Source organism: Panthera uncia, chromosome D1 (assembly GCF_023721935.1).
Source record: "Panthera uncia isolate 11264 chromosome D1, Puncia_PCG_1.0, whole genome shotgun sequence".
Taxonomy (NCBI): Eukaryota; Metazoa; Chordata; class Mammalia; order Carnivora; family Felidae; genus Panthera; species Panthera uncia.
The window spans coordinates 56,475,291-56,490,305 of NC_064808.1; the positions used below are offsets into that span (position 1 = coordinate 56,475,291).

Consider the following 15,015-nt stretch of genomic DNA (forward strand, 5'->3'; position numbering starts at 1 on the left):
ATTTTACTGCCTTTGCTCCTTTGTTAAAGATCAGTTGACTATACTTATGTGGGTCTATTTCTGGGCTTTCTTTTCTGTTCCATTGATTTTTTTTTTTTTATTCTCTTGCCAATACTACACTGTCTTGATTACTGTAGCTTTATCATAAGTCTCAGATAGTGTCAGTCCTCTAAATTTGTTCTCCTTCAAATCCTTTTTTTTTTTTTTTTCTTTTTTGGAGAGAGAGGTGCATGGGAGCATGCCAGTGGAGGAGGGGCAGAAAGAGACTCTTAAGCAGGTCTGACTCTGCTTGGTGCAGAGCCAGACCAGGCCTCAATCTCAAAAACTGTGAGATCATGACCAGAGCCAAAATCAAGAGTCAGGTGCTTAACCGACCAAGCTACCCAGGTGCCCCATAACTTTGTTCTCCTTCAATATCGTGTTTGCTATTCTGGGTCCTTGGCCCTCTCCATATAAACTTTAGAATCGGTTTGTTAATAACTACAGAATTACTTGCTGGGATTTTGATTGGTATTGCATAGACTCTATAGATCAAGTTGGGAAGAATTGACATCTTGACAATATTGAGTCTTCGTATCCATAAATATACAATGTTTCTCCACTTTTGTAGTTCTTCCTTGATATCTTTTTATCAGAGTTTTGTAGTTTTCCTTATATAGATCTTGTACATATTTTCTTAGATTCATACCTCCTATTTCATTTTTTGAGGCTACTAATGAAAATGTTATTGTGTTTTTAAGTTAAAATTCCAGTTGTTCATTGCTGATATAGAGGAGATTGGCTTTTGCATGTTAACTCGTATCCTGCAACCTTGGTATTATTGCTTATTAGTTCCTGGAGTTTTTTTGTTCATTTTCTCGGGTTTTCTACATAGATGGTCATGTCATCTGTGACAGAAACAGTTTTATTTCTTCCTTCCCAAACTGTATTCTTTTATACCTTTTCTTGTTTTATTGCATTAGCTAGGACTTGTATTCCTTTTCCTTTTTGAAAAGACTTTTTGTTTAGAAAGAATTTCAAGCTTATTGAAACATTGCAAAAATAAAACTTGTATAAGAACACTTTATCTTTATATCCTTTGCCCAGATTTGTCTCCTGTTAACATTATTTCATTTGCTTTGTCATTTGCAAGCTCTCTCTTTCTGTATGTACAGATATAGATAAATGTTTTTGTGTATGTGAATCATTTGAAGTTAAATTACATGTATCACAACCTTTAAAAAAATTTTTTTTAATGTTTATTTTTGAGAGAGAGACAGAGTATGAGCAGGGAAGGGGAAGAGAGAGCGGGAGACACAGAATTTGAAGCAGGCTCCAGGCTCTGAGCTGTCAGCACCCCGATGCGGGGCTTGAACTCATGAACCCTGAGATCATGAGCGGAGCTGAAGTTGGACGTTTAACTGACTGCGCCACCCAGGCGCTCCATGACCTTTTACTTTTAAATACTTGAGTATGTATTTCCTAAGTAGGTATATTCTCTTTCATATCCACAGTATAGTTATCAACTTCAGTAAAATTAACATTGATATAATACTTTTACCTAATCTGTGGTTTATATTCCACTTTTGTCAGTTGATTGCATAATGTCCTTTATAGAAATTTTCTTCCTCCACTTCATGATCTAGTCTAGGGTCAGGTAGTGCATTTAATTGTCTTATCTCTTCTTTAAGAGCTTGTCACAGCTTTTGTCTTTTTTTTTTTTTAATGTCAGTGTCATATTACAAACCACTTCTTCCCTTTTAAAAATAGAACATTCCTCATTTTTTGTTCATCTGATGTTTCCTCATGATTAGATTCAGATTACTCATTCTCACTTGGAGTATTTTGTGCATGGTGATGTGTCCTTCATACAGTATACAGTATGACCTTTGGAGGCGCACAGTGTCCATTTGTCCCTCACTGGTGATGTTCAGTTTTGTCACCTGGTCAAGATGTTATCTGATTTCTCAACTTTGTCATTCTGTGTGTGTCTGTACGTGCGCCTGCATGAACGTGACTAGTGAATAGTTTGTAGGGAGACACTTAGAGAACATACATATATCCTGCTCCTCCCCCTCTAGACTTGTCATCCATTATCATCCATTGATGATTCTTGTCTGAGCCAGTCTTGGCTGTGATGTGACAAAACAATGATTTCCCAGCTCTTACCGCTCCCTCCACATTTCCCAGTCTGACTTGGGCATCGTACCATTATAAGCAAGAACGGCAGGATCGTATTTTGTTTTTTAACTCATTAATTGTTTTTTATTCAAGTGTAGTTGACACATGAAGAGTCAGTGGTAGTGGACAGAGTGGTGAAGAGACTGCTGACAACACTCCTAAACGAGGGGAGACTGAGGCCTGAGTGGCAAGGCAGCAGTGTGCGTACATCTGTCATTCCCGTCTTCTCTCAAGAGACATTTAGTGAATATCTGTGTGGCTGCACATTAGCCACGTGGGATAGAAAGTCACAGTTTTGGTCCTTAAGGAGCTTATAATCATTGAGGCTACAGAAGGGCAAAGAGTTATGATAAAATATGTGCCGTTTTTTAAAAAAATGTTTATTATATGAATGAGTTTGGGGGCTTGGCTTTTCAGAAGGGTTGGTTTATTTTATTTTTTTCATTTTTAATTCTTTTAATGTTTATTTATTTTGAGAGAGAGAGACCGACAGACAGACTGTGCTAGCAGGGGAGAGGCAGAGAGAGAGAATCCCAGGCAAGCTGCACTCTGTCAGTGCAGAGCCTGATGCAGACTTGAACTCACAAACCGTGAGATCATGACCTGAGCCAAAATCAAGAGTCGACACTTAACTGACTTAACTGACTGAGCCACGCAGGCGCCCTTAAAATATGTGCTATTAAGAGCTATGCATAAAATATAACTTTAAATGCAAGGGCACTGCCTTAGATGGCCTAGTGAAATAGCTAAGATTGTCTGTGCTTTACTCATTGGTTCATCCATCAAACACTTACTGAGGACCTACTTTGTACCAGGACTGTGCTAAGGGCTGTGGGCATAGAGAAGAATAAAACTTGGTTTCTGTATTTAGAAATCACCCCTCTTTTGGGGAGGTGGGGCATTGGCAATAAAGCACGATTATGGCAAGTGCTGTGATGGTGGCATGTCCACAGTGTAGTCCTAGCATAGAAGGGAGGAGTGATCATCTTCATTTGGGGTAGTGGATGGGACAGGGAGGTCAGGAAGGATATATCAAAAGTGGGAATTCTGGAGCTGGGTCATAAAGGGTGATTTGCTGTTTGTCTGCTTAATTGTAGGTATTCATTTTATTCTAACTTTGTGATTACCATTTACTGCCAGATTTCCCTCCTCCCAAGATTTATGGCTTCTTGTCACATACCATTGTAGAAGTTTCCTTTAAAATTTATTCATGAACAGGTTTCCCATTCTTACCCTGTTGTCTTTTCCCATGCTGCTTTGTTTGTAGTAGCTAATCTCTTTAAAACCATTCTCAGTATTTTAGCCACAGTAGTTAGAGCCATCTCCCATTTGACAGGGGAGAAAATCAAGGCTCAGACAAGAACATGGAAGAGCTAGAGTTCATCATCTGCAACTATTCCCATTCTACATTCAAAGCTTTTCCCACTATCTCACTCTGCTTGTTGGATTTAAAGTGCAGTTTTCCAGTTTCATCTCTGCCTGTACGTTCACAAACCTGTATACCTCCAGTTCAGTGGATAGACTTTGAAGCTCTACAGGTAAACTGACCACAAAAGAATGAGGAAACTCTAGGGTGATTGAGAATAATAGTAACATTATTGAACTATCATGGTTCCAGCACTGTGTCTAAGTACTTTGCAGTTACTGTATGTGCTCTTCATTACAGTTCTGTGAAATACAGCCTGTCATTAGCTCCCCTTTACAGATGAGGAATGTGAAGCTTCTGAGAGCTTAAATACATTCCCTGGTGGCAGCACAGTGGGGCTCAAACCTGTCTGCCAAGTCTAGGCTATAATACAAAGGCAGCGTTTGGGATCATTGGACAAATAGCCCACAATTTGATTTTGAATTGAAGCACACTCCCTTTGTTTTTTCAGGTTGATTTAATTGAACCCAGTTTGTACATGAGAGTCCTACAACTGTTAACCCTCGTGCTGTACAGACTGTTGCACAGGAGTCAGCCTTCGTGTTGTGGGGGGCTTACTCTGTCTGTCTACAGCTCTTGTGCCTGAGCATCTGTAAAAGTCTGCCTATATTATTTGCTCTTAAACACGTCAAAACTTCTTGGTGTAGAAATGCCAGCAGAGCAGAGACCAGGGCTTTTAATTTCCTAAATTTATGTAGGAAAGATATTCAAAAGTATTTAGACTTCCGTTTTATTGTGTAGTTCCTGGCACATGATGGGTACTCAAGAAATGTTGAAATAGTTTGGTTTGTTAGGATACAGTTTATAGGAGAGAATTATGAAGATACGAGAATGTTTGTGAATGTTGAGAGTTTATTGGGACACATTGGGATGGAAGACGTAATAGAAAGTAGATCTGGAGCCTTTGGATATATGTAGTAAAGCCTGATTGTGGTGGAAGGGTCTTACTAGGTGAAGGCAACCTGGGCTAGTTCTAGGGTAAAGAGGAGGAGGTGATGGGAAAGAAATAGCAGGAGTGAAAACAGGAAGTTTCTGGATTAGGATTACCAAATTCTAGTTTGCTATTCTTGCTAGGTTTCATAGATTCTGCCAGGAATCACTTATGCTAATATTAATGCTTTTTAATGGCTTGCATCTTCTTTAGGAATTATTTAGAGCTTACTATTTGTAAGAGAGCTCTTGTTTGCAGAAGAGGAAGTTGATACATGCGTAAGAGAAGGAAGCTGGTTTTTCATGGTAAGCACAGCCATAGTTTTAGGGCAGTGAATGAAGGATGTGGAAAAGAAGGAACATATGCCAGAGATACTGTGAAGAAAGAAAGAATTGATGGGCTGGTGGCTGATCAGAAATGGGGTGGGGGCATGGGATATCTGCAAGGCAAAGATGCCTCTGAGGTTTTGAAACACGGATTCTGGGAAGCAAATACATATTGTTCATGCATATAAATACACGTAGTCCAAGAGATCAGGCCTAGCTCCACATTTTGATTTTGGTATTTATTAACAGTGTGAACATGGCTAAGTACCTTTACTAATGGCCCCAGTTTTATTTTATTTGTATTAAAAAAATTTTTTTTTTACATTTATTTATTTTTGAGAGACAGAGAGAGACAGTGCATGAGTAGAGGAAGGGTAGAGAGAGGGAGATACAGAATTAAAAGCAGGCTCCAGGCTCTGAGCTGTCAGCACAGAGCCTGACGTGGGGCTCAAACCCATGAACCATGAGATCATGACCTGAGCCAAAGTCAGATGCTTAACCAACTGAGCCACCCAGGTGCCCCTGTGGCCCCAGTTTTATTATCTGAAAAATGAATAAGATGGCTATATTAGTGCTTATTAAACTTAAAATGTACATAAAAATTACCTGGGGATCGTGTTAGACTGGGTAGGTCTATAGTGGGACCTGAGGTTGTGTATTTCCAGCAAGTTCCCATGTGATCCTGAGTAGCAAAGGCTTAGGTGACCTTCAGGAGGGTTTCCAGTTTTGTAGTTTTGTAATTCTATTTACTGAATGTTGTCCTTTGGAAATCTGTTATATATACTTGAGACCATAGCACCTTTATTTAGATAAATGAATTCTAAATCTGTCTCTTCACTTCAAATTAGAAATGCCTAAACCAATTCATCATCTTACACTGATAACCACATCCCTTTCTCAACATTCCTATTTCTGTTAATACTTTATATTTATAAAGTACTTTGTGATTTTTCAGAGAGCTTTTATATCCATTATTTCATTTGATCCTTAAAATAACCCACAGAGGTAGGCATGCAGGAAATATCTCCATTTTATGGGAGGGAAAAACAAGCTCAGAGAGAGTAAGTGATTTGCCCATGAGTAAATGGTAGAACCACCCAGAGTTCAGGATTATTGACTCTAGTTTGAACTCTTACCACTGTGTCACACTGCTTCTGGTAATGGCTATCACAGATATCTGTGCTTAAAGGTTGGTCGCCATTTCTGGTTTTTTTAAAAAAAATTTTTTAATGTTTATTTATTTTTGAGATACAGAGAGACAGAACACCAGCGGGGGAGGGGCAGAGAGAGCCGGAGACAGATTCCGAAGTAGGCTCCAGGCTCTGAGCTGTCAGCATAGAGCCCGACGTGGGGCTCGAACCCATGAACTGCAAGATCATGACCTGAGCCAAAGTCAGATGCTTAACCGACTGAGCCACCCAGGCGCCCCTCTGTTTTTTTAAAAATGTAAATTTTATTTTAAAAAGTGGATAATATATTCATATGGATCACAATTCAAAGGTATATAAGAGGGTGCTGTGAAGAGTTTCCGTATCACTCCGTGCCCCAAATACCCATTTTCCTTTCCCTGGGGCAAACAGTGTTATCAATTATATTGTGTGTACCTCCAGTATTTACGTAATTATATATTTTTTCCCTATGAAACACAGACGATAACATGTTAAACACACTGTATAAACTTTTGTGGGTTTTTTTCTTTTTTTTTAATTAATAGTCTGTCTTGTAGATTGTTCCATATCAGTGCTCAAAGAGCTGCCACATAATTTATTTTTTCTGGCCACTTAGTATTCCACTAGAGGATATATCATAATTTAGCAGGTTCCCTATTGATGGACATTTAACGTATTTCCAGTTTTTTGCTAGTAACAAACAATAGTGTATTACATACATTATAATGGATATCTCTAAGTATACATTTTTTCACAAGTGAAGAAGGAGAGTTGCTGGATCAGAGAATATGTGCATTTGTAATTTTGTAGATACTGCCAGATTGCCATCTTTAGAGGTTTTTGCCTGTTTTGCTCTTTTCAACCAAGTGCTTGTTTTGCTACTGCTTTGCCCCTGAATAGGTTATCAGACTTTCTGGTCTGTGCCAACTTGAGTGTAATTTTAAGTTGCATTTCTCTTATGAGTGAGGTTGAGAATCTTTTCAGAAATGTTTAAGTGCTGTTTGTCCTTTTCTGTGAATTATCTGTTAATATTTTTTGCTATTTTTTTTTCTGTTGGGTTTTTGGATTTTTTTCTTATTGGTTTTTAGGAACTCTTTATGTTTTAGTGAAATTGGCTTGTTATGTGAATTAAACATTTTTGCTTAGGTTGTTTTTTCCTTTGACTTTACATATGATAGTTTTGCCATGCCGAATTAAAACAATTTTTTTATGTTTATTTATTTTTGAGAGACAGAGACAGAGCACAAGCAGGGGAGGGGCAGAGAGAGAGGGAGACACAGAATCCAGAGCAGGCTCCAGGCTCTGAGCTGTCAGCACAGAGCCCACTCGAACCCACGAACCGTGAGATCATGACCTGAGCCGAAGTCGGATGCTTAACCGACTGAGCCACCCAACCTCCCCTGCCATGCATAATTTAAAAACATTTTATGTAGTAAAATTTACTGATTTTTTTTAATGTTTATTTATTTTTGAGAGAGAGAGAGAGAGAGAGAGCGCGAGCGCGCATGTGAGTGGAGGAAGGGCAGAGAGAGGGGCACAGAGGACCTGAAGCAGGCTCTGTGCTGACATCAGAGAGCCCGACATGAGGCTTGAACTCATGAAACATGAGATCATGACCTGAGCCAAACTTGGACACTCAAGAGACTGAGCTCACCCAGGCACCGCCATATTTCCCTAAGGGCCTTTTGACTCCCTTATTTCCTTTGTCAATCTTGTCTTCATCCTCAGCCATATCCATTGTCTAATTAGTCTCCCTGTTAATCCCATTTTTGCTTTAGATTCCTATGTGGTCTTATCCTTTCTTTCTATTCCTATCAGTATTACTTTAAACCTTTTTTATTTTGGAAATTTTAGTGACTATTGAAATACACATAGTGAAATGTGTGTTGTATATATCACTGTATATTGAAATGCGTATATGTATGAGGGGGTGAGTGATGAACTCCCAGGTACCCATTACCTGACTTCAAGAACTGTCACGTCCGGGCAGATCTTGTTTTATTATATGCCTGCCTAGTCTCTCTCTCACCCCAATTATATTGAAGCAAATTATGGGCACGCTATTATTTTAACACTTGGACCACTGACAGCTGTATTCTGTCTTCCAATTTTTATCTTCCAGGTAATTCTGTATCTTTCTTCTTTGGTCTTACATGTCTAGAATAACAGTTCTGTAGTACATGCTCATTGAAGGTGTACTGCTGGATAGTTTTACCTCAGATTGGGTTTTTTGTGTGCACAAACTCCAGTTCTTTAGTGGGTTTACATACTCCGAAATTAGGGAATGCCACGTTTGTCTCGCCACATTTCTTGGCACGGTCTGGGAGGGAAATACCAGCAAGATAAAATAGAAGGAAGAAGGGAACAAGAGAGGAAGGATGAGAGATATGTGCAGAGAACAGTGCTAGACCTGTCACTACAAAGGCTTGTTTCCCAGAGGGAAGCATGGAGGAAAAAGGGCAAGTTTAGACCTTCCAGCGAGATTGGGGATGGATCGGGTGGAGATTAAAAACCCAGAGCCAAAATATATAAGAAATGGAGAAAGTTCAGAGATATATTTTGTCTTTTCCCGTGAAGAAGCCTGTATTATAATTTAGTAGTGCTTACCAAATGACTGAATTACATTCTAGAACTGAGTGAGAGCAGAGTAGAGTCAGAATAAAGGCTTTAATTCCAAGGTTGTGTGATGTGCGTCAGAGAGAGCTCTCAGGGATAGGAGCTATAATGTATTATATGAGAGATTAGAATTGGTGGGTTGTTTGTTCAAATCTGTAACATTGGCTGTTGGTGCTATTTGCTTGTAGGCAGTAGCACCAAGTACTAGTTTTAAATAAAGCATTTTTGGGTTCTTTCAAAACTTTTCACAGGGAGTCTTTCAGGTGGGATCAAAAGATTAGAAAGAATAGGTGACTGAGTGCTATAATATAGAAGAGCTTTTGTATTTTTTAAAAAGACTGATCTAATTTATCAAGCTTAAGTTCTGAATTCAGTAATTCAACATTTTTGCCTTCTGTGGGAATGTGGAAAACTAATCTTCTCCCAGGTTTGCTTTTGTTGTCCCTCAAAAAAGTGCACCAAAATAGTGGTAACCTGAGTTTACTGGAAACAACCTGGGCCTTATTCCTCCATGGCATTTAGCCTCTTCCTAGGCCAAGAACAAATGCCTGACCTGAAAAAAGAAATGAATTGAGGATAGGAAAGGGGGCAGCTGTCCAGAACAAGTTTGACTACATTTCTAAACCAAATGCTCCTTAAAAAAATTATCTCATAGTGTCTGTGATTATCAACATGAGAGGTTAGCAAACTGGCCAGTAGTCACTGGCTTTTGTAACTGAGGAGACTAAGAGAGGTTACCATGGTTAAGAGATTGTGAACAAACAAACAAGAACATGAAGAGAATCGATATGCCATGAAGAAGTTAAAATAATTTTTTCTCTGTCTCTTTATAGAATAAGCTGGCACCCCTTGATCTGTATCATTCAGGGTATATAGTAATATTTCTTCATGCAAACATTTAAAATTTCATGTTCTTTTGTGTTCCATATTAGCACTTCTTAAAAAATGGATACATAGTTTTCCATTGTATGAATGTACCACAATTTAAGAGTGATTATTAAATTTTTGCTTTTAGAGCCAATATCAGAATAAGCATGTTTGCATGCATTTTTTGACTTGTGGAATTGCTTAGTCAAATATTATATACAGTTTAAAATTTAGTAATTATGGCTAAATTGCCCTCCCTCTAAGTTGAACCAGTTTCTGTTTCCTCTAGCATAATTTTCCTTACTCCTATCAACTGTGACAAAGACTAAATAGGTTATTTAATCAGATAGATCTCTTCATTTTCTATTGCTAGGTAAGAAGAAAAATTTAGTGGCATAAAGCAGCATCATCATTTATTTTGCTTGTAATTCAGCAGTTTGGTTTGGTCATGGTGGGAACAGCTTGACTCTACTTGATGTCATTTCTGGTGGCTCAAAGGCTGGGGGCTGACATGGTCACTTACAAGTCTGGCTATAGCTGGGATCTCACTCAAGGCTGTGGAGAAGAACTATGAAGTCCTTTTCACATAGCTGCTTGCTGTCCTTGCATTCGGGTGACTGGGTTCTAAGAAAGAAGATTCTAAGAGAACTAGATAATTTTATGATTTGGCCTTAGAAGTCATGCAGTCTAATTTCTACCATAGTCGCAGGCCTTCCCACGTGGAAGGGAGAGGGAACATAGGTCCCATTTTTTAATGGAGGGGTGGCAATATCACATTGTAACAGGGCATGTGGAATGTGATGTATTGGTACAACCATTGTTTGGAAACTGTTTGGAAACTAGTCTGCCATAAGGTGGAGTGATTGTTGTGCATATCTTAATTATGAGTGTGATTACACATCTCTTCATATGTTTATTGACCATTTCCATGTCTTTTTCTGTGGTCTGCCTTTTTATATCCTTGGCCCCCTTTTCTATTGGGCTATAGATTATTGATTCTATTATTGCTTTATAAAAGCTCTTGTAGACTAAGCAAATTAGACTCAAAATTTGTTTTGAAGATATCTCTTTAGAAGTCATAAAAGGTGTGTATGGGATGGTTATTTAGTTTGGTGATGGTCGGGACACGTGGGGTGGCTATATTTAAGAACCATAGTACTTTTATTTTTGAAGCAAGGGTTACAGACAGGGAAGGAAGGGTGAATGGGAGCCATGTCCTCCTCCTGTTGGCCATCAGCCTCCCTGAGTCACTCTACAGCAGTGATGAGGAACAAGATCAAAGACACATTAGTTCTCTTTGGTCATTATTATACCTCAGAAGTCAGAACATTTTAGATGCCTGCAAGGAATGGCGAAACTTGGGAGGAATATAGCACCCCAGTGACCTATTTCACTACCGAAAATTGCTTTGGATTTCTATTCGTTCTGGGATGTGATTTGACTGTTTTTAAAGCTGTGCTGTTGCCCATGTTGAGGTTCAAAATTGTATCAACAAAAATGGATTGACCTGCCAGCAATGATTATTTTCTAAAACATGGGGATGGTTAACAAAATGAGACATTTCTTTGTAACTTGCCACTAAATTAGAATGTTACTCTTTTTGTATGGAACCACAAAAGGCCCAGAATAGCCAAAGTAATTTTGAAGAAGAAGACCAAAGCAGGAGGCATCACAATCCCAGACTTTAGCCTCTACTACAAAGCTGTAATCATCAAGACAGCATGGTATTGGCACAAAAACAGACACATAGACCAATGGAATAGAATAGAAACCCCAGAACTAGACCCACAAACGTATGGCCAACTAATCTTTGACAAAGCAGGAAAGAACATCCAATGGAAAAAAGACAGTCTCTTTAACAAATGGTGCTAGGAGAACTGGACAGCGACATGCAGAAGGTTGAAACTAGACCACTTTCTCACACCATTCACAAAAATAAACTCAAAATGGATAAAGGACCTGAATGTGAGACAGGAAACCATCAAAACCCTAGAGGAGAAAGCAGGAAAAGACCTCTCTGACCTCATTCGTAGCAATTTCTTACTTGACACATCCCCAAAGGCAAAGGAATTAAAAGCAAAAATGAACTACTGGGACGTCATGAAGATAAAAAGCTTCTGCACAGCAAAGAAAACAACCAACAAAACTAAAAGGCAACCAATGGAATGGGAAAAGATCTTTGCAAATGACATATTGGACAAAGGGCTAGTATCCAGAATCTATAAAGAGCTCACCAAACTCCACACCCGAAAAACAAATAATCCAGTGAAGAAATGGGCAGAAAACATGAATAGACACTTCTCTAAAGAAGACATCCGATGGCCAACAGGCACATGAAAAGATGCTCAACGTCGCTCCTCATCAGGGAAATACAAATCAAAACCACACTCAGATATTACCTCATGCCAGTCAGAGTGGCCAAAATGAACAAACCAGGAGACTATAGATGCTGGAGAGGATGTGGAGGAACGGGAACCCTCTTGCACTGTTGGTGGGAATGCAAATTGGTGCAGCCACTCTGGAAAACAGTGTGGACGTTCCTCAAAAAATTAAAAATAGACCTACCCTATGACCCAGCAGTAGCACTGCTAGGAATTTACCCAAGGGATACAGGAGTACTGATGCATAGGGGCACTTGTACCCCAATGTTTATAGCAGTACTCTCAACAATAGCCAAATTATGGAAAGAGCCTAAATGTCCATCAGCTGATGAATGGATAAAGAAATTGTGGTTTATATACACAATGGAGTACTACGTGGCAATGAGAAAGAATGAAATGTGGCCCTTTGTAGCAACGTGGATGGAACTGGAGAGTGTGATGCTAAGTGAAATAAGCCATACAGAGAAATACAGATACCATATGTTTTCACTCTTATGTGGATCCTGAGAAACTTAACAGAAACCCATGGGGGAGGGGAAGGAAAAATAAAAAGAGGTTAGAGTGGGAGAGAGCCAAAGCATAAGAGACTCTTAAAAACTGAGAACAAACTGAGGGTTGATGGGGGGTGGGAGGGAGGGGAGGGTGGGTGATGGGTATTGAGGAGGGCACCTTTTGGGATGAGTACTGGGTGTTGTATGGAAACCAATTTGACAATAAATTTCATATATTGAAAAAAAAAGAATGTTACTCTTTATCTATTAATCTGTTATGGGGTAAATTCTAAGTAAAAAATCACAGTATAAATCTCCCTAAGTTGTAATCTTTGACCGTTTTATAGGGTCTTGGCTCGTGGTTGTCATTGTAGTTCTCATTTTAGGTATGGTTTGATCCAGAGACTTCAATTGTCAGCAGGACCTGAATGTCACGTGTCTTATTTTGCTCTCTTCCTTGTTGGTTTCATTCTTCAGTTTCACTGTGATGCAAAGACAGCTGCCAGCATCTCTAACCCTATATTCTTCCAGATTCAGGGCCAGTGTGGGGGGGGGGGGAAACCTCTCAAAAATTTAATATAATTTCTGAGTCTTTCAGTTGTCCTAATTAAGTCATATGTCATGGTCAGGGGGATGAAATGTGCTGATTGGCATGATCTGAGTCATCATGTGAATATCCTTGGAGTTGGAAGAGAGTTAATTCTACAGGAAGGATATAGATTGATAGTAGGGGAGAGGGGTTCTGTAAAGGAAAATCTGCACTTTTATTTGGCCTTGTTTTAATCAAATAGGTGCTGAGCATGACAAAACAAGCAAAAAATACACACACAAAAAGCTTTTCTTTAGACTACTGTTAGGTTTTGAAGCAGTTTTCTAACAGCGTTAGTAGTATTAACAAGAGAAACAACCATTATAGGTTCTTTAGAGGCACCAGTTACAGTCAGGACTAATGAGTAATTCTTATTCTTTTTTTTTTTTACTATAAAGCAAACATTTCAAATCTACAATACCTGCCACTTAGGAATTTATATCTGAAAGATTTGTTAAAATGTTAAGGGATTTGGGGCAACACTGGTCTTTTCCTCACCACCAGCATCTCGGATAGTAGAGTTGTGCTCCAGTTACATCTATCAATCCTCGAAATCAAAGCTGAATAGATTTTAATTTTATATGTTAGTGAATGTTTCAGTGTCTATACAGGATGTTTTATAGATCAAGTTTCAAGGATTTTAAGCCATGTTAATTCCAGTTTAAAGATTAAAATCTGTTCAGCTTTAGTTTTAGAAGTGGATGTTTTTAGAGCACAACTTTGTTGCCAACCTACCGCTGAAGAATGATACGCAAAGTGTTTTATAACCATGAAGGCATAGAACATTTGACAAAGTTTAAGGAGATTGCTGATAAAGAAAACTGCATAGGATGTTACCATAAAGAATAATTCAAAAGTCTGTGTAAATTTTAATTACTCAGAATATTTATATTTTCCCGAGATGCTTGACATAATTTAGATCATAAGACGGATTTGATTTTTAACTGTCTTTAGGTGGGCCATTTGAAGAGAAAGTCTGATGTTTAATTCTATTTAGCCAAGCTCAGAAGGAGTGTATTTATGCTTATTGGTGCCACCAGGCCATGAACTACCTACCACTAGGCTGTGAAGTCTAGAGCAATTGAATGTAGGTGAGTCTTGAGGATTTGCTGTAGTAGAATCATTGCTAAGGCTTTACCCCACTTTCAGTTCTTAGTTCTGTATTTTCTCGCTGTCTGGTGGGTGGGTGTCAGGATCTAAGGTTTCCAGGCCACTGAGGACTATTGCAAGGCCTGTGCCATACCAAGACATTCTTCACTGGGTTAATTCACTGGGGAATTATGAATTCAATCAAAAAACACTGTGTGCCTGCTATTTGCTAGGTAGTCATCTAGATGCCGGAGATACAACTATAAATAAAATAGTCTTTTCCTCTTAGAATTTATATTATTGTTGGGGAAGATAGACAAATATCTGGAACTAACCCTATTTCTACGTTTTGCAAGTATAGCTCTTATGGGGGAACTGAAGGCAAGAAAGGATCCTTTAAGTCACTCTGATTTTTTCAATACTTTAATACAATATTGGATCATAGGGTAATAGTTTGGGTGAAGGTAGATGATATATCCTAAAACTTGTGGTAATTTTTGGTATTGCTATTACACTTTGGACTAAGTTTAGTTGAGTTTAAACTTTTTCTTATTTATTTCTTGAGTATGTAAGACACTTATATGGTACAGAAGTCAAAACTATGTAAACAAGTATCAGGGAAGTCTTGCTTTTCTCTGTATTCCTTCAGCTTGCTCTCACCCCCATAGGTAACCATTTTTATGAGTTTCTGGCTTAACCTTCCAGTGTTTCATTTAAACTGCATGAAGTCTTAGGGGGAGGAGAGGAAGACAGAAGGGGGGTGGGGACTAAAGGGAGGAGGTGAATGGCGGGAATGGAGAAGAGCTCCACTTACATAGTGCTTGTGAATGTTGTCTTACTGGTGGTCTTTTTGTCCTACTTACCCACCTCCTAACTCTGAAAAAGGCAATAGCTTAAAAAAAAAACCAACACTTTATTTTGGACTAATTTTAAATTTATAGAAAAGTTGCAAAAATAATACAGAGAATTG

The 15,015-nt window shown here is 38.7% G+C and overlaps 2 protein-coding genes across 4 annotated transcripts in view; both read left to right on the forward strand.

Annotated features, from left to right (window-relative positions):
- Window positions 1–15,015, forward strand: part of RPS3 (ribosomal protein S3) — a 780,806-nt gene that overhangs the window by 392,222 nt on the left and 373,569 nt on the right. The window lies entirely within an intron of this gene.
- The window catches only part of UVRAG (UV radiation resistance associated), a 296,234-nt gene that overhangs the window by 14,077 nt on the left and 267,142 nt on the right, over window positions 1–15,015 (forward strand). Inside the window, exon 1 of one of the 3 annotated variants that reach the window (XM_049619586.1) lies at window positions 1,714–3,698. The exons of the other annotated variants lie outside the window; for them this stretch is intronic. Within the exon in view, the coding sequence (XP_049475543.1) occupies window positions 3,525–3,698 (174 nt within the window). The 5' untranslated portion in view covers window positions 1,714–3,524. Of the gene's footprint in view, window positions 1–1,713; window positions 3,699–15,015 lie in introns of those variants that run through there. 3 annotated transcript variants of the gene reach the window in all.